At 44.7% G+C, this 14,893-nt stretch overlaps 1 protein-coding gene across 8 annotated transcripts in view; it reads right to left on the bottom strand.

Moving 5' to 3' along the window:
- Positions 1 to 841: 841 nt before the first annotated feature.
- Positions 842 to 14,893, bottom strand: part of LOC310797155 (transcriptional repressor p66-alpha) — a 26,433-nt gene continuing 12,381 nt past the window's right edge. For 3 of the 8 annotated variants that reach the window (XM_083659477.1, XM_083659478.1, XM_083659479.1), the window contains exons 2-11: positions 12,751 to 13,379; positions 10,728 to 10,869; positions 9,649 to 9,777; positions 9,476 to 9,553; positions 8,359 to 8,478; positions 7,643 to 7,858; positions 5,134 to 5,407; positions 4,397 to 4,854; positions 2,867 to 3,134; positions 842 to 2,176 (exon numbers count right to left, since the gene is read on the bottom strand). In XM_083659477.1, coding sequence (XP_083515603.1) covers positions 2,040 to 2,176; positions 2,867 to 3,134; positions 4,397 to 4,854; positions 5,134 to 5,407; positions 7,643 to 7,858; positions 8,359 to 8,478; positions 9,476 to 9,553; positions 9,649 to 9,777; positions 10,728 to 10,869; positions 12,751 to 13,376 — 2,448 coding nt within the window. In that variant the 5' untranslated portion in view covers positions 13,377 to 13,379 and the 3' untranslated portion in view covers positions 842 to 2,039. The remainder of the gene's footprint in view (positions 2,177 to 2,866; positions 3,135 to 4,396; positions 4,855 to 5,133; positions 5,408 to 7,642; positions 7,859 to 8,358; positions 8,479 to 9,475; positions 9,554 to 9,648; positions 9,778 to 10,727; positions 10,870 to 12,750; positions 13,380 to 14,893) is intronic. The other 5 variants (XM_083659482.1, XM_083659480.1, XM_083659483.1 and 2 more) reach the window with 5 other exon arrangements.

Below are 14,893 nucleotides of genomic sequence, written 5' to 3' on the forward strand. Positions count from 1 at the left end.
TCTCCTTCTGCAGAAGCATAGATAGGTAGTGCAGAAGGAAATTATTGGAGGGTCTCTACCGCCCCCATGTGTCTGGCTGAATGCATAAACCAAGTTACATTGAAAATGTAATATACCACATATAATTAGTTACTTTAATTTGAAAGTAATGTTAGTTTACAATATTACTGTCTGTGTAGAGTAACTCATTACTTAACACTACTTTTGCATTACTTTCACCAAAATAACTGCAGTAGCAGAATGACATCGCTGCCCTGGAACATCCCGAAAAATAATTTATACCATCTTCAAGTCAGTGTACTGTCCAAACTCTAAAATGTTATCCTTTTCCTTTGTTATTGTTATCTATAGTGGTTATTGGCATAAAAATACACAATTTGATTAGGAAATTATTGTATCTTTATGTGCTTTGATAAAAATAAAAAATAAAACTTGTGTTACATAACAGAGTAACTGGTATATTACTGAAATCATATCGTAATGAGTTATATTACTGAGTTACTGCTAAAAGTAATATTACATGTAATGTTACTTTTGTAATGAGTTACCCCCAACACTGATCGTTCATCCATACTGAGACAACACCCTCTCAGAAATACCACTGAAATAATTATAATAAAATGTTAACATAAAACCTCCTTGCTGATCTTAAAATCTGTCATGAAGCAATGCTGAATGCCCCGGCATGTATTCACTATGCAGGTTTGCATAAGAAAATGAATCCATTAGATCAAGCCTATTTAAGCCGTCTCTAAATGGAGGGCTAGTCACAATATCTTTGCAAAACAGATGACACAACATGGTTGAAAATTATTTATATTTTATTATTTCTTAAGGAGCTAGGAAAAAAGTAAACCAAATAAACTAACATAAGTTTGTACACGCAATAAAGATTGGGAAGCAGAGACATTATGCAATAAATGAGGGGGTACAAGATACAAGACGGTCTTGTGTAGTCCAAGGAGTTGGAAGCCGGGAGGAGTTGCCCCTCAAATCGGATTCAGGGCAGAGTGTCTGCTGCAAATGATGCAGGGATTATCGTCCAACAAATCAGATGCAAGATCTCTGGTGATCCAGATCTGGTGATCCAGATCTGGTGATCTCTGGTGATCTCTGGTGATCCGGTGTCAGATTCAGCTCCTGCAGGGTTCGCATTTTTCTCAGCGGTGGCTGAGATGACACCATGACACTCATCTTACAATGTTGACATGAATAGAAAATTAGCAAAGATACAGATGGTAATAATTACAGATGAAGAAAGAAATAAAGACCATGCTCCTTCCACTAAGGCGCAGAATGGACAGACAGATTAAGGGGCAGGCATGCTCTGTTAAACAGACGGGAGGAAAACAATGAAGCTAGAATAAATTGTTCATTTGTGGAAACCACAATATAGTGACGGTGATTTTTAAACATCAGTCAAAGAAACCAAATAACTTACAGTAAATACAAAGAAATTTCCAAACCTTTAACTACATGGGGTTATGTACTGAACATTTTACATCTCAGTTTTGTTTTTAACTTATAACGAATGTGGATTCTGTTGAATATGAACTTATGATATTAACATTAAGTCAACAATTCAAGTGTCATAAGCTAAGTTGAGTCATTTTGACCCACATAATGGGAGGGCCTATACACACTTTAGACTGAGCTCTTCCTTCACCAAGGTGATTACTCAACAGACATAACCTCTTAGTACAACAACACTTTCAAGCCATCATTTAACTCAATTTGTGGAGGACAAAAAGAACCAGGGGGAAGTCCTTGATGATGTTAACGGTTTTTCTCTTTGCCCCCCAATCAAATCAAATGGTTTATGCACAATGATCAAAGAACAGTGATCGTCAAAATGAACAACAGACTTGAAAATTAGAAAACTAAAACAAAAACAAAATCTTAAAACGGTGAAGAGGGAACATTTTCTTCTCTTTGAGAGATTGTATTTGCCTAACGGGTCCTCCGGGGGGGGCTGCAGCTGACCACATCAAGGGAGCCGAGGGAAATCTGACAGAAACTTCTGTATGATACCATTTCAATCATTTCCACATGTTTGTCGACTGGGAGATGGAGCGGGAGGGGATCATGTCCAGGAGGTACTCCCTCTGACGGGCGTCCACGGTGGACGAGCTCTTGTGACCTGACAGGCTGGGGTTCACGTAGGCCATGGTCACTCCTGGACACACAGGGGGGACAGAAACACAGCGTCAGAGTCAGGCTGTGGACGCAGCGACACTTAGTGTGCTATGAGTTTGATGGTTTTTGAGTTGAGATCGGTAAAAACAGTACACACACACACACACAAACAGGAAAAGTGACAGAATAGAAACTACCAGTAGTTTGACTCTATGGTAGAGTTGTGAAGCCCAGGAAGAGAACACACCACCAAACACAGGGACTAAAGTAGGAAGGCAAAGATCAGTGGCAGCGAGGGAATCAAGGAGTGGGATTGCCTTGTCCGAAAACAACTTGTAACATTTCTTCCAATATATAACGGCACGAAATTGCGATGCGAATTTTGACCCTCCTGTCAATCACAGCAACAGATGTGGTACACGTCGGAAGCGAATTTCTGAAAAATCTACCTTGGTCCGGAAAAATAAGCGCCGCAATAACGCTCGGCGAAACTTCGCCGTTGGTATGCACGGTCGCATTGACTGATATCGGTTCGGAAAATATTATTTGACGTGTGAAGTAATGGCACGAAAAAAAGAGAAAAAAACGCTCCCGATGTGTATGGACCTTTACACTAACATTTTTACCATGTGAAGGTAAAGGATTGCTTTTGGACCAGACAAGCGTTTGACAGCAAGAGAGTAGATATCAGGGGGCCAGTGGTGTTGGGCTGGTATTAGTGTGAGTCTACCTGTGTTGCTGTTGCTCTGCTTCTTCCATGCAGTGGCTGAGGCACTACCTCCGCTGATAATCCTGCCGCCGCCGATCCCACTGCTGCTCACCTTTGAACTCTGGGCAGAGGGGCGGGACACATGGGCATGATGCTTACCTGGCCGGTTGACCAAGGCCGCGGCCGCCACTGCGCTCTGCAGCTGAGAGGAAGAGGAGAAGGAGTGGGGGACGACACCCTTCACCCCCATGGAGGAGATGCTTCCACGGGACAGGTGGCCCTGGGAGCTCTGAGGGCACAAATGGGGGAGAGGTGGATTTGAAAAGAAGAGAGGGAAGAGTTGAGGAGACAGAATAAGAGACAATACGAGCTTGTGCTTTACAGATGTAATAGAGAGGCAAAGTGGAATGTCACTTCCTGCTTCAGCACTGTACCGCCATTTATTTTCCCATAGACATTTCGTAAAATGCTTATAAAATAGTTGTACTTCGTCGAACGAAATGGTTCAGCTAACACTATAATAGGGAGAGACCATAGAAGATTTCACTTGGACCAAAACTAAAAAATACAACATAGAAAAAATATTTTCTTTAAACCCGCATTTTTTTACGTTTTTTTTCCTGTTTCTAAATATATGATTGATTGGTTTTTTTTTATTTAAAGGTCCCATTCTGTGAAAAAGCTGTTTTTACTTGTAAATGCATATATACTGCTGTCAGCCCTCCCTGTAATGAGTGGTCACAAGCTCAGAACTGCCACAGTTGGATTTGTCCCTATCCAGCTTCCCCCTGCAGTCTCCTCCAAGCCACACCCCCAAACGCTTCGTTTGCCCAGAGGGGAATTGGGACGTCACAAGCTTCCTCACGCATACTGCGCGGGTCTCTCTCACACAAGCTACCTGCACCTTTGTCTATAGCCACAAAATTAACACTTCTAGCTGGAGCGACGCCAACTGTACGTGATCCAGCAACTGCAGAGGTGCATTCGGTAAGTCTAGGCATTTTGAGATGTCCTCTTTAGCGTAGTAACCGTTAAGTTAACGATAACTTGCAACCTAGCGTGCTGGTCCACAGACGCTAATCTGTAATCTGTAATCCAATGGGAACTGTTAGTTCTGAATATATTATAGAAACAGACCGTTCTTGGGAAGCGACGAGATGAGGAAGTGAGAACTCCGTCACAACAAACGGGGTTGCTATATTTTCGACAAATTAATCCAGAATCATGTTTTATGGACCAGAGACACACGTTTTTAAGAGGTTACAGCTGCACGAATTGGGACCTTTAAGTGTCATATATATCTGTACCGTGGTTTGAACCAGTAAAACTATTTTATACACATTTTACGAAATGTGTATGGGGAAAAAAATGGCAGATGAAAATCTCTGGTATAGTGCTGAAGCAGGAAGTAGGCGGTCACTTTGACTCTCTATAAATAAGGGATTACATTTCTGATTGGCCGACTGAAATGGACGGCACCAATGGCAGAGCTTATACCCGCAGGCGCAGCCTACTTCCACCGAGTACGACTAAAGAAAAGGTGGTGCCTACCTGCTTGATGCTGGAGTGATGGTGAACCAGGCTCTGTGCTCTGCTGTGCTGGTGATGGTGCTGGTGCTGGTGCTGGTGCTGGAGCGAGGCGGCTCTGGCCTGAGCCTTCAGCTGCTGAGACACCAGCTGCTCCACCTTCAGCGATGAAGAGGCTGAGGAGGAGGAAGAGGACGAAGAGCAGGAGGTGGCCTGGGACACCGGCGAGGAGGCAGCCTGCTGGAGGATGCGCTGCTCTATTTCCTGTTCCTGCTGCAGCGCTTTCACGAAGGCGGCCTTCAGCCGACTGGTGTGCTCGGCTTTCAAAGCCTTCTTCTGATTGGACGACATACAGTCCTCACAGAGGAGCGTGCCGCCTTTGGCCTTGTCGTGCCTCCAGCGGCAGGTGAAGTCAGTGCTGCACTGGGTGCAGGTGAAGGGCTCTTTGGCGGTAGACTTGGACACTGCCACGCCCATCTTTCCTGGAGTGGACAGAAAGGGGGAAACCCAGAGCGCAATGAGTGAAAATGAACACAGGGACTTCTGTAGCCTCAAAGATGAGACTAATTACAGAGAACAAGAAGAGACAGATAAGCAAGACAGGTGAGACACACAATTCCTGGGTGAAACTGGGGATTGCATGCATCATCCCCTGACTGCACGCTCAATATTTGATAGCCTCAATAAAAGTGGGCAGGCCCACGGCTAACATTTGTGTCAAAGGTCACACATCTACCAAAACAGCAGAAGATTCAACATACCTCTGTGGAAGGTATCTAGTAGATTCTGTACCACTTCCTCCAGACCCACAAGGTAGATGAACTCATTATTGGCCGCTGAGGGCAGGAAGTTGAACTCTGGGGCGGGGGGCTTGGGCGGGGGGATCTCCAGGAGGGTCTTCTCCAGCTGTTTACGCAGGGCCAGCTTGGCCGCAGCCTGGCGGGCGGCCGGGGAGTCGTTCACATTGACCACAGACACACTGCTGCCACCTGACTGGACGGTCAACGAGGAGCCCTTCAGGGAGCCTGCGGAGGCCTGTTAGAAATAAATAAATAAAAGAGGGAAAGAAAGAAGACAGAAACAGCTGTAAACATACGACCAAGATCTAAACATCTTTCACTTGTTTTGACGATTTTAAAAGTTGCAATACAGGTAAAGAAACAAGGAAGATGTAGCTGCAGCATCTAATTCAGTAGTTATTACAGGATAGTTCCTGTCTTCAGCTCAGACTGGCAAGTCACAGTCAAAGCTGCTGTAAAATAGCAATGCATTAAACATGAATCCAACATGAAACGGCAAATTTAAATGAATTAACGTCTACATTTATGTAACAGAAAAACAAACTTGGACCAGGACTATACAAGTTGACAGAAATACAAGATTCAACTAGTATTTTTGAATTATTATCGATTAAATAGACACATTTATTGAACAGTTATCGCCCTTTTGTCATATAATTGTTTATTTACCTTTACCGATTTGACAAATATTGTAGCCTCCGCACCGTGCCTAACAACAACGTCTATGATCTAAACATCACTAAACCACGGTCGCCCAATTGCTAAAATTGGCAATTAACGTATGAATTAAAATCTGAATGATATGCGCAAATACGCTGGAGATTAATTGAAATCTGAATGATATGCGCAAATACGCTGGAGATGGCGATTGGCGAGGAACAACAATGCAATGTGTCAACCAACCTAGCATCGCTGGCTACGGCTAGTCACCTGAACACGGACGATGGCGATCTCTGGCCAACTTTAGCAAATCACCACGCGTTAGCAAACTGACGGCAGCCAAGTCGCTTACCTTCACTTTTTGACCATCAGTTCTCCGAAAAAAGTTAGTTATGGGTATTTGTGCCATTTTCACCAAAGGTTATAAGTGCAGACACAAGTTAACGTCACGCGCCTCGCACACCACCGTCGCCAAAGAACTTGTCGAGGAGGCGTGTTGGAAATGTAAACAAAATCACGTGATCCACTATCTTGAAGTGGAACGACGTAAGTTACGACGTAGTTATGCAGCGCATCCACAGTAAGTAATAACAATAAATGTTTTAAAATCCAGCTAACCCGCGGTGTCCTGTTTCCGTTGAAATAGGTTACTGTTACAGTAGGGAATATAATAAAAAATAGTGGCAAGAAGATAAAGGAGAAATCTGCTGCCTCTCTACACAGCTGTTAACTGTCAGTGTCACACTGAAATGACACCCCAAACACAAGATATTTCAAAGCACAAGTGTGCAAAATGATAAATAAGGGTGGAAGTAACTACTCTTCTTATTTTAAATACTCCTATAATTGAGTAGGCTTTTGTGGAATTGTATATAGTTGTAGTATTTAGTAATTTTACTGTATAATTTGACTGTACTGTACTGTACTGTATGCAGGGATCAGTAAACGGCAGCTTATAATGGGACCCTATGGAGCCAGCCTTGAGTGTCTTGTGCTAGCAGGCTGTGCACTTTACTAAATTCACTTCATTTAAAAAACTGCGATGGTTCACACAACTTTAACACAACATACACAATATTATTATACATCAGACCCTGGAGCTACTTCTGCTCTCACTCAGAATCATGTCAAAATATAAGGGATGTGATGTATAGTTTTTGAGATATTAACGTTTGTTTGGCACAACTCATAATTTGTTAACTGCTGCGGTTCCGGGTGGCATATCCGGGTGTCTGACGGTGTCATGTCGTCACACTGATTCGTCCTATTGCCCATAACATTTTAAATCATATTCATTACAGTACACATTCATTACAGAGTACACATTTTGTAAGCTCTCCATGAGCATTGCATGGGGACCTGGTCAGCCGTCAATTGGCCCAATGTGGAGCCGTTCACACTGAACAGTGAATCAGTCAAGAGTAATTTGGCTTTATTTTATGTTAGGTTAAAAAAAAAATCATATTAAAATAATCTAGTTTCTCTCACTCCTCTGTCCGAATTGCATGGGAAAAGATCACATACTTTACTGATCACATAACATACTGCTCTTTCACTGCTACAAGTTATCTGTGTGAATGCCAAGCATGTAGCTAGGTTCTTGTTTGTTTCACAGTATAAATTTAACTGCACTTTTATGAGGCATGCAGCCTACTTGTTAGACATACTCTGACTTTGTATACTAACTCATGAATGATGAAAGAAGCCATACTCTTGGACACTCCTGACCTGAGCTAAGTCCTGATTTCCCTCCACCTCTGATGGTAATGCATACTTTGCACATCTTCCTTCTTTTTAAAGGTGGACGTACCTGGGAGATATTGACCAGCAGGCTAGCGTTGCCGACGCTGCCGACTCTGATGAGGCCCGACTGCACCATGCCCCTCTGGCCCTGGAGCCCAGGTGCCGAGGCTCTGGGGGCCAGCAGCAGAGGAGGGGGGCCCGAGCCCGAGCCCCCGGAAGCAGCCAACTGCTGCTGTTGCTGCTGGCGGAGAGCCTGGATCTGCTGTGGAGACACAGAGATGGGCTAACCCGGCGCCATGAGAGGGGAGATGGGGAGTGTCAAGGAGGGACACCACAAACGAGGGGAGTGGAGGGTCAAGGGAGGAACATTACCAGCACCAATAGGGGCAGGACACAAAGAGAGAGAGAGGCGCAGAGAAAGACAATTAGTCCTGAGCTTCAGCTAATTTATTGCCAAGCAGTTCGTCCCAGGGCGGAGAGATATACTTGCTTTTAACTACGCGTTTGTGTGTGCGTGATGGTGTTAATTTGGGTATGACTGATGCTCCAAACGGACACAGGAGACGCACGGGAACGCATAGCCAAAATATATAAGGCAAGTATATCTCCGGCCTTAAGACTGAATAAGACTGATTACACCATCAGTGCTTTGGCCAAGCCTCTTAAGATGAGAATGTCCAACAAATTCAAATGTAGGGGTTTAAATGTATGAAACAAATAACTGATTAATGTCTTGGGCTGGTAATAACATGGATAGCAGCCTGTATCCCAGTTGTGGCTCACCTGTGCCCCTCTGACCAGAGGCGGCATGATGACCTGGGAGCCATGTTTGGATGAGATCTGCTGCCCTCCTCGCACCAGCGGAGGAGGGATGACCGTGCCTGAGGTTCTGCCTGTCACCATCTGACGGGGGAAAAACACACCATCAGAAGCTGTATGAAGAGAACTCAAAACCCGCATCTCCGAGCACAAAAGTAACATTCGTAATAAGGATGAAAAATCGTCTGTAGCGAGACATTTCAACGCTATGGGACATGATGTTTGCACTCTGAGGTTCCAGGGCATAGAAACTGTCAGCCCATTGAGAAGGGGTGGGGATAGAGATAGGGCCTTGCTACAAAGGGGGGCCTTTTGGATTCACACTCTTCAGACAGAGCATCCGAAAGGACTCAATGAGGAGCTGTTATTAGGCTGCTTTCTTTGAATATGTGCAATTTTCTATGAATATATTTTTATTGTCTATTTTCTATTTTTAATGTACTTAGTAATATGCATTCCAGCCCTAGCTTAATCTCTCCTGTCTGTTACTTATAACACAGCAGGACCTCTTTCTAGGCCATTACAGTGAGAATATGTGCAATTATCTAAGCATAATTATTTTAAATTTTCTATTGTATTTTGTATTGTATCAATCTGTAGTCCAGACCTTGCTTACTCCCCCCTACCTGTCACTTTGAACACAGCAGGGCCTCTACCTAGGCCTGGCTCTGCTCTCCCATACAGTGGGGCTGACCAAACTAGTATTGTAAATACATGCAATATGAACAAGTTCAATTTTTGTGGTCACCCATTGTTGTATGTATACATTTTTGTTTTGTTTGACATTGGAACTTGTGCATTGCTTGGTTCTTTAATTCTTTATATACTGTAACTGAATTATGACATTTCGTTTATTGAATGGACTTCTGGTCTCATTGTATTTAACCGTCATTTCCACCTGACACAGCAACACGCTGAATGAAGAAGGCCGTTAGGCTGAAACGTTCGTGTCTGTGTACCTGGTGAACTGGAATAAACCTAAGAAAGGACATTCTGTGGGCTGGCTCTCCTTCTCCTTAAGCTGTATGAAGGTGCCATGACGTTGATGGTTGTGCCTGTGTGACATGTCACCACTACTAACCTGCTGAGAGCCTTTGCTGCCTACAATGGTTCCCCGGATCAGAGGAGGAGGAGCTGCAGAGCCAGACAGACTCGAAGGCTGAGAGAGAAACGGAGAACGACGTAAAACAATGTTCAGAATGTTCCACGTGCCAGAGTGCAGTGTTGACGTAAGGTAGCAAAGTGTTTGTTTACCTTCTGGAGAGTGTCCTTCTGTATCTGGCTCTGTCGGAGCTTCTTCAGCAGCACCAGCTTGGCCTCCTCCAGTCTCAGCTCCTCCTTCAGCTGCTTAATGATGCGCTCCCTCTCCAACGGGCTGCTCTTCTACACCGCAGGAAGGAGATCATCACAGCACGTTGTTCAGTCACATTTCAACAGATAAAAAGCCCGTCTGTAACGGTAGCCAGCGCGTAGTGCTGTGCAGTGAGTTGCCCTCACTCCCACGAGACCTCCAGAGATGCTCTAGCGACACACACTAGAGACCATGGGTTTTAGCCTCCATGCTAGATTTTATATGATTAGAACTTGGTGTTCCGACCGCATCCAGCACTATTGTTAGGAGTAAAACATAGCGGCATGCATGATGGTGTGTGTGTGTGTGTGTGTGTGTGTGTGTGCGCGTGCGTGTGCTTTTTAAACATTCTATTGTGAAGCCGAGCATGTTCAGTCTGTGTAGTGATGATTCAGATGTGTTCTCGAATATCCCAGCTAACACTCCTGATGCTGTTGCTGTCAATGAAAATCGTAGAGAGGTGTTTGTTCTAGAGGTTGGCTGTACCTTTGACCACAGCCTAGAGGAGGCCTTTCTAACCAAGATGATGAAATACCAACAGCTAGAACAGACCATTTCACAGCTGGGCTACAGGTGTAAACTTCTAGTTTTCATATTTGGTAGCCTAGGTCATGTCCATAAGCTGGTTGTGAGAGGCCTTCAGATGGCTGGTCTCCCAAAGAGAAGGGCCAAGCAGTTAGCGAGATATTGTTCAATATCTACTATTATCCGCAGCCGCTCAATATAGAGGAGGCGCTGCTTTTTGTACCCATGAAGTGGATACTGACCGCTATCTTGCATTACAGTATAACTGTATATATCAACCTGCCATGTTATCATCCTGTGTGTTTCTTATGTGTATGCATTATTGTGGTTGCCGTCTGGGCACTCATGTAACTGACTGACTCCCAGCATTTGACTGCACTATTACTGTTTATGTCCTTTGCATACTTGTATTTATGTGGACATAAATAAATATTTCAAGTGTGTGTGTTGTTCTCACCATAAGTAGGTCTGTGTCCAACTCCTTAAAGTGGGTGAAACCATTCCTGGGCGGGCTGGGGGAGTCGTTATCCGACAAGATGATGACATCATCGTCATCGTCGTCAGCGGAAGGCGGGCGCTTCTCTCTCTTTATACTGCTGCTGGACACAGGGGGGACATTGGTGTCCAAAATTTATATTCCAATGAATTTAATCGCAATTCCAATTGTGCACTGACCAGAGGCAGAATCCAATGAAATAAAATGTTAGAAAGTATATGTATTTTTTATGCTTCCACGAGGCGATATGGTTGTTGAGCATATTTGATATACCGGTAGTTGAAAATTGATGAGGACTATTTAGGTCAGTGGTTCTCAAATTTTTTCACATGAAGGACTCCTAAACTGACAAGGATTAGACCACAGAACCCCATTTGATAGGATTTTGTCCTACAGCCCCCCATATGATAATAAGATTGATGCTTTTAGATGTTTTATTACAGAAAGTGTATAAAACCCATGACCAAAATAGTCATTGTGTTACTTATGAATGGAATTATAGTGAAAATAAATTACCCCCGTTTTGGCTAGGGACCCCCTGGAACCCCCTCAAGGACCCCGGCCCCCCATTTGAGAACCACTGATTTAGGTAACCACTAGTTGTCATTGTGTGCTCACTATCACCAGACACAAATGTAGAAAACAGCCACATTTAAACTAATCAATAATAATAATAATAATAATAATATTAATAATAATAATAATAATAATAATAATAATAACAATAACAATAACAATAACAATAATAATAATAATAATAATTTAATGCATACCATATGAAGCACACCGAGTCATAGCGAGGGGGAAGTCTTAGGGACATTTTGGATCAACCCTCACTTCTGTCTTCAATATCACATGTCAGCACATGCCACTACCTTGTCATGTGTGCTGGCACAAGGCAGTGTGGAGAAGGTGACCGTACATGTGACATGTGACTGTACATGTGACATACTAAACGACATGAAAATACACGCGTGCTCCTCATGGAACGCGACCAGGCTACATACTCATTTTGGCACAGTGGACCATCAAAATCATCACCGCTCACCCATCTTTATGGATGGATGAGTGGTCTGAATGTTGCTCTGAAAATAAGGCAAGAAGCCCCTCATGATTACTCCCATGATCCATTTCTATCAGCATAAAGAGGGAGGCAGCCATTAACATTAACGCATCACAAAGCAAGCCAAGGCCTCTCTCTCTCCCAGCCGTCCTCCTTGTGTCTGTGTGTGTGTGTGTGTGTGTGTGTGTGTGTGTGTATGTGTGTGTGTGTGTGTGTGTGTGTGTGTGTGTGTGTGTCTGTGTGTGCGTGTGTGTGTCTGTGTGTGTGTGTGTGTGCGTCTCTCCTCAGGGCTTAGCGCCATCATCACTTCCTGTGGATTAATCACTACTCTTCCAAAGAGGTCACATGACCTCAAAGTCATTGTCACGTGACACACTGGGTTTTACCCCTCCCCTCACTGTTTCTTCCCACTGTGGAAACCATGGCAACCACCGGCTGGAACCGGTTTGTGACACACGGGCTTCATTTTGTGTGAGGGGAGTTTTTTAGGGTTCAGGTGGTGAGCGGGGGAGAAAATGGAGGTAGATAAAGTTTGAGGTCCCCCCCCCCGCCCCCCCCGCCACGCCCACAGTTTAGAAGACACTCCAGTGGGAAGTTCTACTGATGTTTACAGAAACGTCATGATTATTAATAAAATAAACTTTGCATATATTTAGCATATTTAGATTCAAGTAAAGTGTCATTCATCTGGCGTATATCCCCCCTCCCCCCCCAGTAAGGTTTTAAAAACAAAAATCTTAGATTTCTGCAGTCTTTCAGAGGACTTGCAGAACATGGCTGCAGATGGCGTTTCCTGCTGGATGACAGGAAGTTGACATTCACAACATGATGTTTTGACAGCTACTTCAGGTGGTTTGTCACATGCCGGAGTTTGGCACCTACTGCTGAAGAAGACAAACCATTCGGCTTGGTGTTCCTCACCCTCTAGACGTGCTCATGTCCACCGGCTGCTGCTCCCCCGTCTGAACCTCCACTTTGATGGTGGCCTTCACCTCTCCTGCAGCCAGCATGCCGCCGCCGGCGGCCACCTTGGTCTCCGACGAGCGGAGCCGGCTCCTCGCCTCCACAGCTGCTGGCTCCGTCCTGGCCTTACTGGCCCGGTCGTTACGCTCCGTCTTATTGTCTGAGCCGGGTTCAGCCGCCTCCTGCGTCGGCGTCTTCCCCCGGTCCTCCTTCGCCGGCTGGGAGGCCAAAGGTGACGCTAACGGTAGCGCTAAAGGCGATGCTAAAGGCGACGCTAAAGGCGACGCTAAAGGCGACGCTAAAGGTACGGCTAAAGGTACCGGCAGCCGGCTCTGCTCTTGCTCCTGCTCACTCTCGTCCTCGGAGCCATTCCTAGTCCGGTTCTGGCCGTCCCCCCGGGCCAGCGCGGGCTCAGGTGTAGTAGGTCGCGGCGTCTCGGTTGTGGCTTCGGACTGGTCCATTTTAGGCTTCTTGCTTTCACCGTCGTCACCGTCAGCGGAGGGTTCTTCTGTGGAAGAGGGAGGAGCATCCCTCTCCAGCGCCCTCTTCTGGCTGCGAGTTTGCCGGACAGCCTCCTCAGACATCCCCTGAGGAGAAAGGAAGAAATAATAGTGTCATCATCTCAATAATTCACATTGGATTTAAGTGAGCGCGTTACCGTTTAGCCATACCTAATTGTAATAGTTCTGCTGTAGAAAAGAGTCTTTGCGTGATGAACTCCCTGATTTGGTCTATAGAGACAGTCGGCGTGTCTGGGAACGCCCACAAAATGTTAAACGGCTGGCGCGCGAGTGGGGTAAAACCGCCCATATATCTCATGGGCTGACTCACCAAAAGACGGTGCTGCGGCTCTAAACTACATGTTTGGGGGTTCTAGAGCAGAACACAAGACGTCTGCTCAGATGTGCGTTTTACTGCTGTGGTTAAATCCCCGATCGTGTCTGCCTGGGCTGGGCTATCAGCTAAATTCTAACTTTGCTGAATGGATAGAACAGGGGAATTTACCCAACCCTGACCCCGCCCCCAGGCTAACCCAGCGTCTATTGTGGGCGTTCCTAGAGCCTGTATGGGCGTTCCCAGACATGCGGACTGTCTCTATCATTCACAAATCAATGTGTAGTTAACAGAACAGTTAACAGAACAGGTAGACATAATTGACATGTTGTGGCCAAATCAGACCCCTCAAGACAGATCAAATGGATTCTTGGATTTTAGCATGCATGTTCTTTATGATCAATGTTTTATTGACTTTTGTGTGTACGTGCAGAGGCCATCTAAGCATCACATTATGGTTATGGGATTGTCGTGTTCTGAATTTGATGCAACAAAATTGATAGAGCTGAACAGAAAACCTAGTTTGTGGCACATGATAGGTCACATGATTTTGGGTGGGTCCCCTGGGTGTCAAGATTATAATATGAGAATGATCATTTCAGACACAGGCCGAAAAAGGTTGAACAACCTCTGATCTATATTGTACATTATCAGAAAGACACTCCAACCAGGACCAATGCTTCCATAACAGACAGAGCTGAGCGAACGAGCAGCCGATGTGGAGACGAGAAGTTTGTTGGCCAAGAGAAGTTTGGTCACGGCCGAACCTTCTGCGCTCAGCGGCGGTCAATCACACTTCCGTACTTTCTTGTTTGCCTCAATTTAATTTTATTTCGTGAACAATAGTCCAGCCTGGCAAGTGAAAAAATGGACCAGAAGTTAGACTGCAGCCATTCAAAACCTCCCAGCTGGTTATGTTTATTTGAAACACTACAGTAATCAATGTCTCACAAATTCTGAATGGACAATGGTTGCATCCATCATCGGTGGTTAAGCTCTGATTGGAGGAAGTCAAATATTACAATTTATTTACACAATGTTAACGCAGCCTGTCAAACTTGGCTAGAGACCTATTACCCAATAAGGGAATCAAGTTAACTGTTCTCGGAAAAAAAAGAAAAAAAAGAATGCAACATGACATCACTGAGAGACTATTAAAATTTATAAACGTACAGCTTATGTTGATGCAACATGACATCACTGAGAGACTATTAAAATGTATAAATGTATAAACGTACAGCTTATGTTGGTCATATAACTTTGTAAC

Source organism: Poromitra crassiceps (assembly GCF_964638095.1).
Source record: "Poromitra crassiceps genome assembly, chromosome: 23".
In the NCBI taxonomy this organism is placed as follows: Eukaryota; Metazoa; Chordata; class Actinopteri; order Beryciformes; family Melamphaidae; genus Poromitra; species Poromitra crassiceps.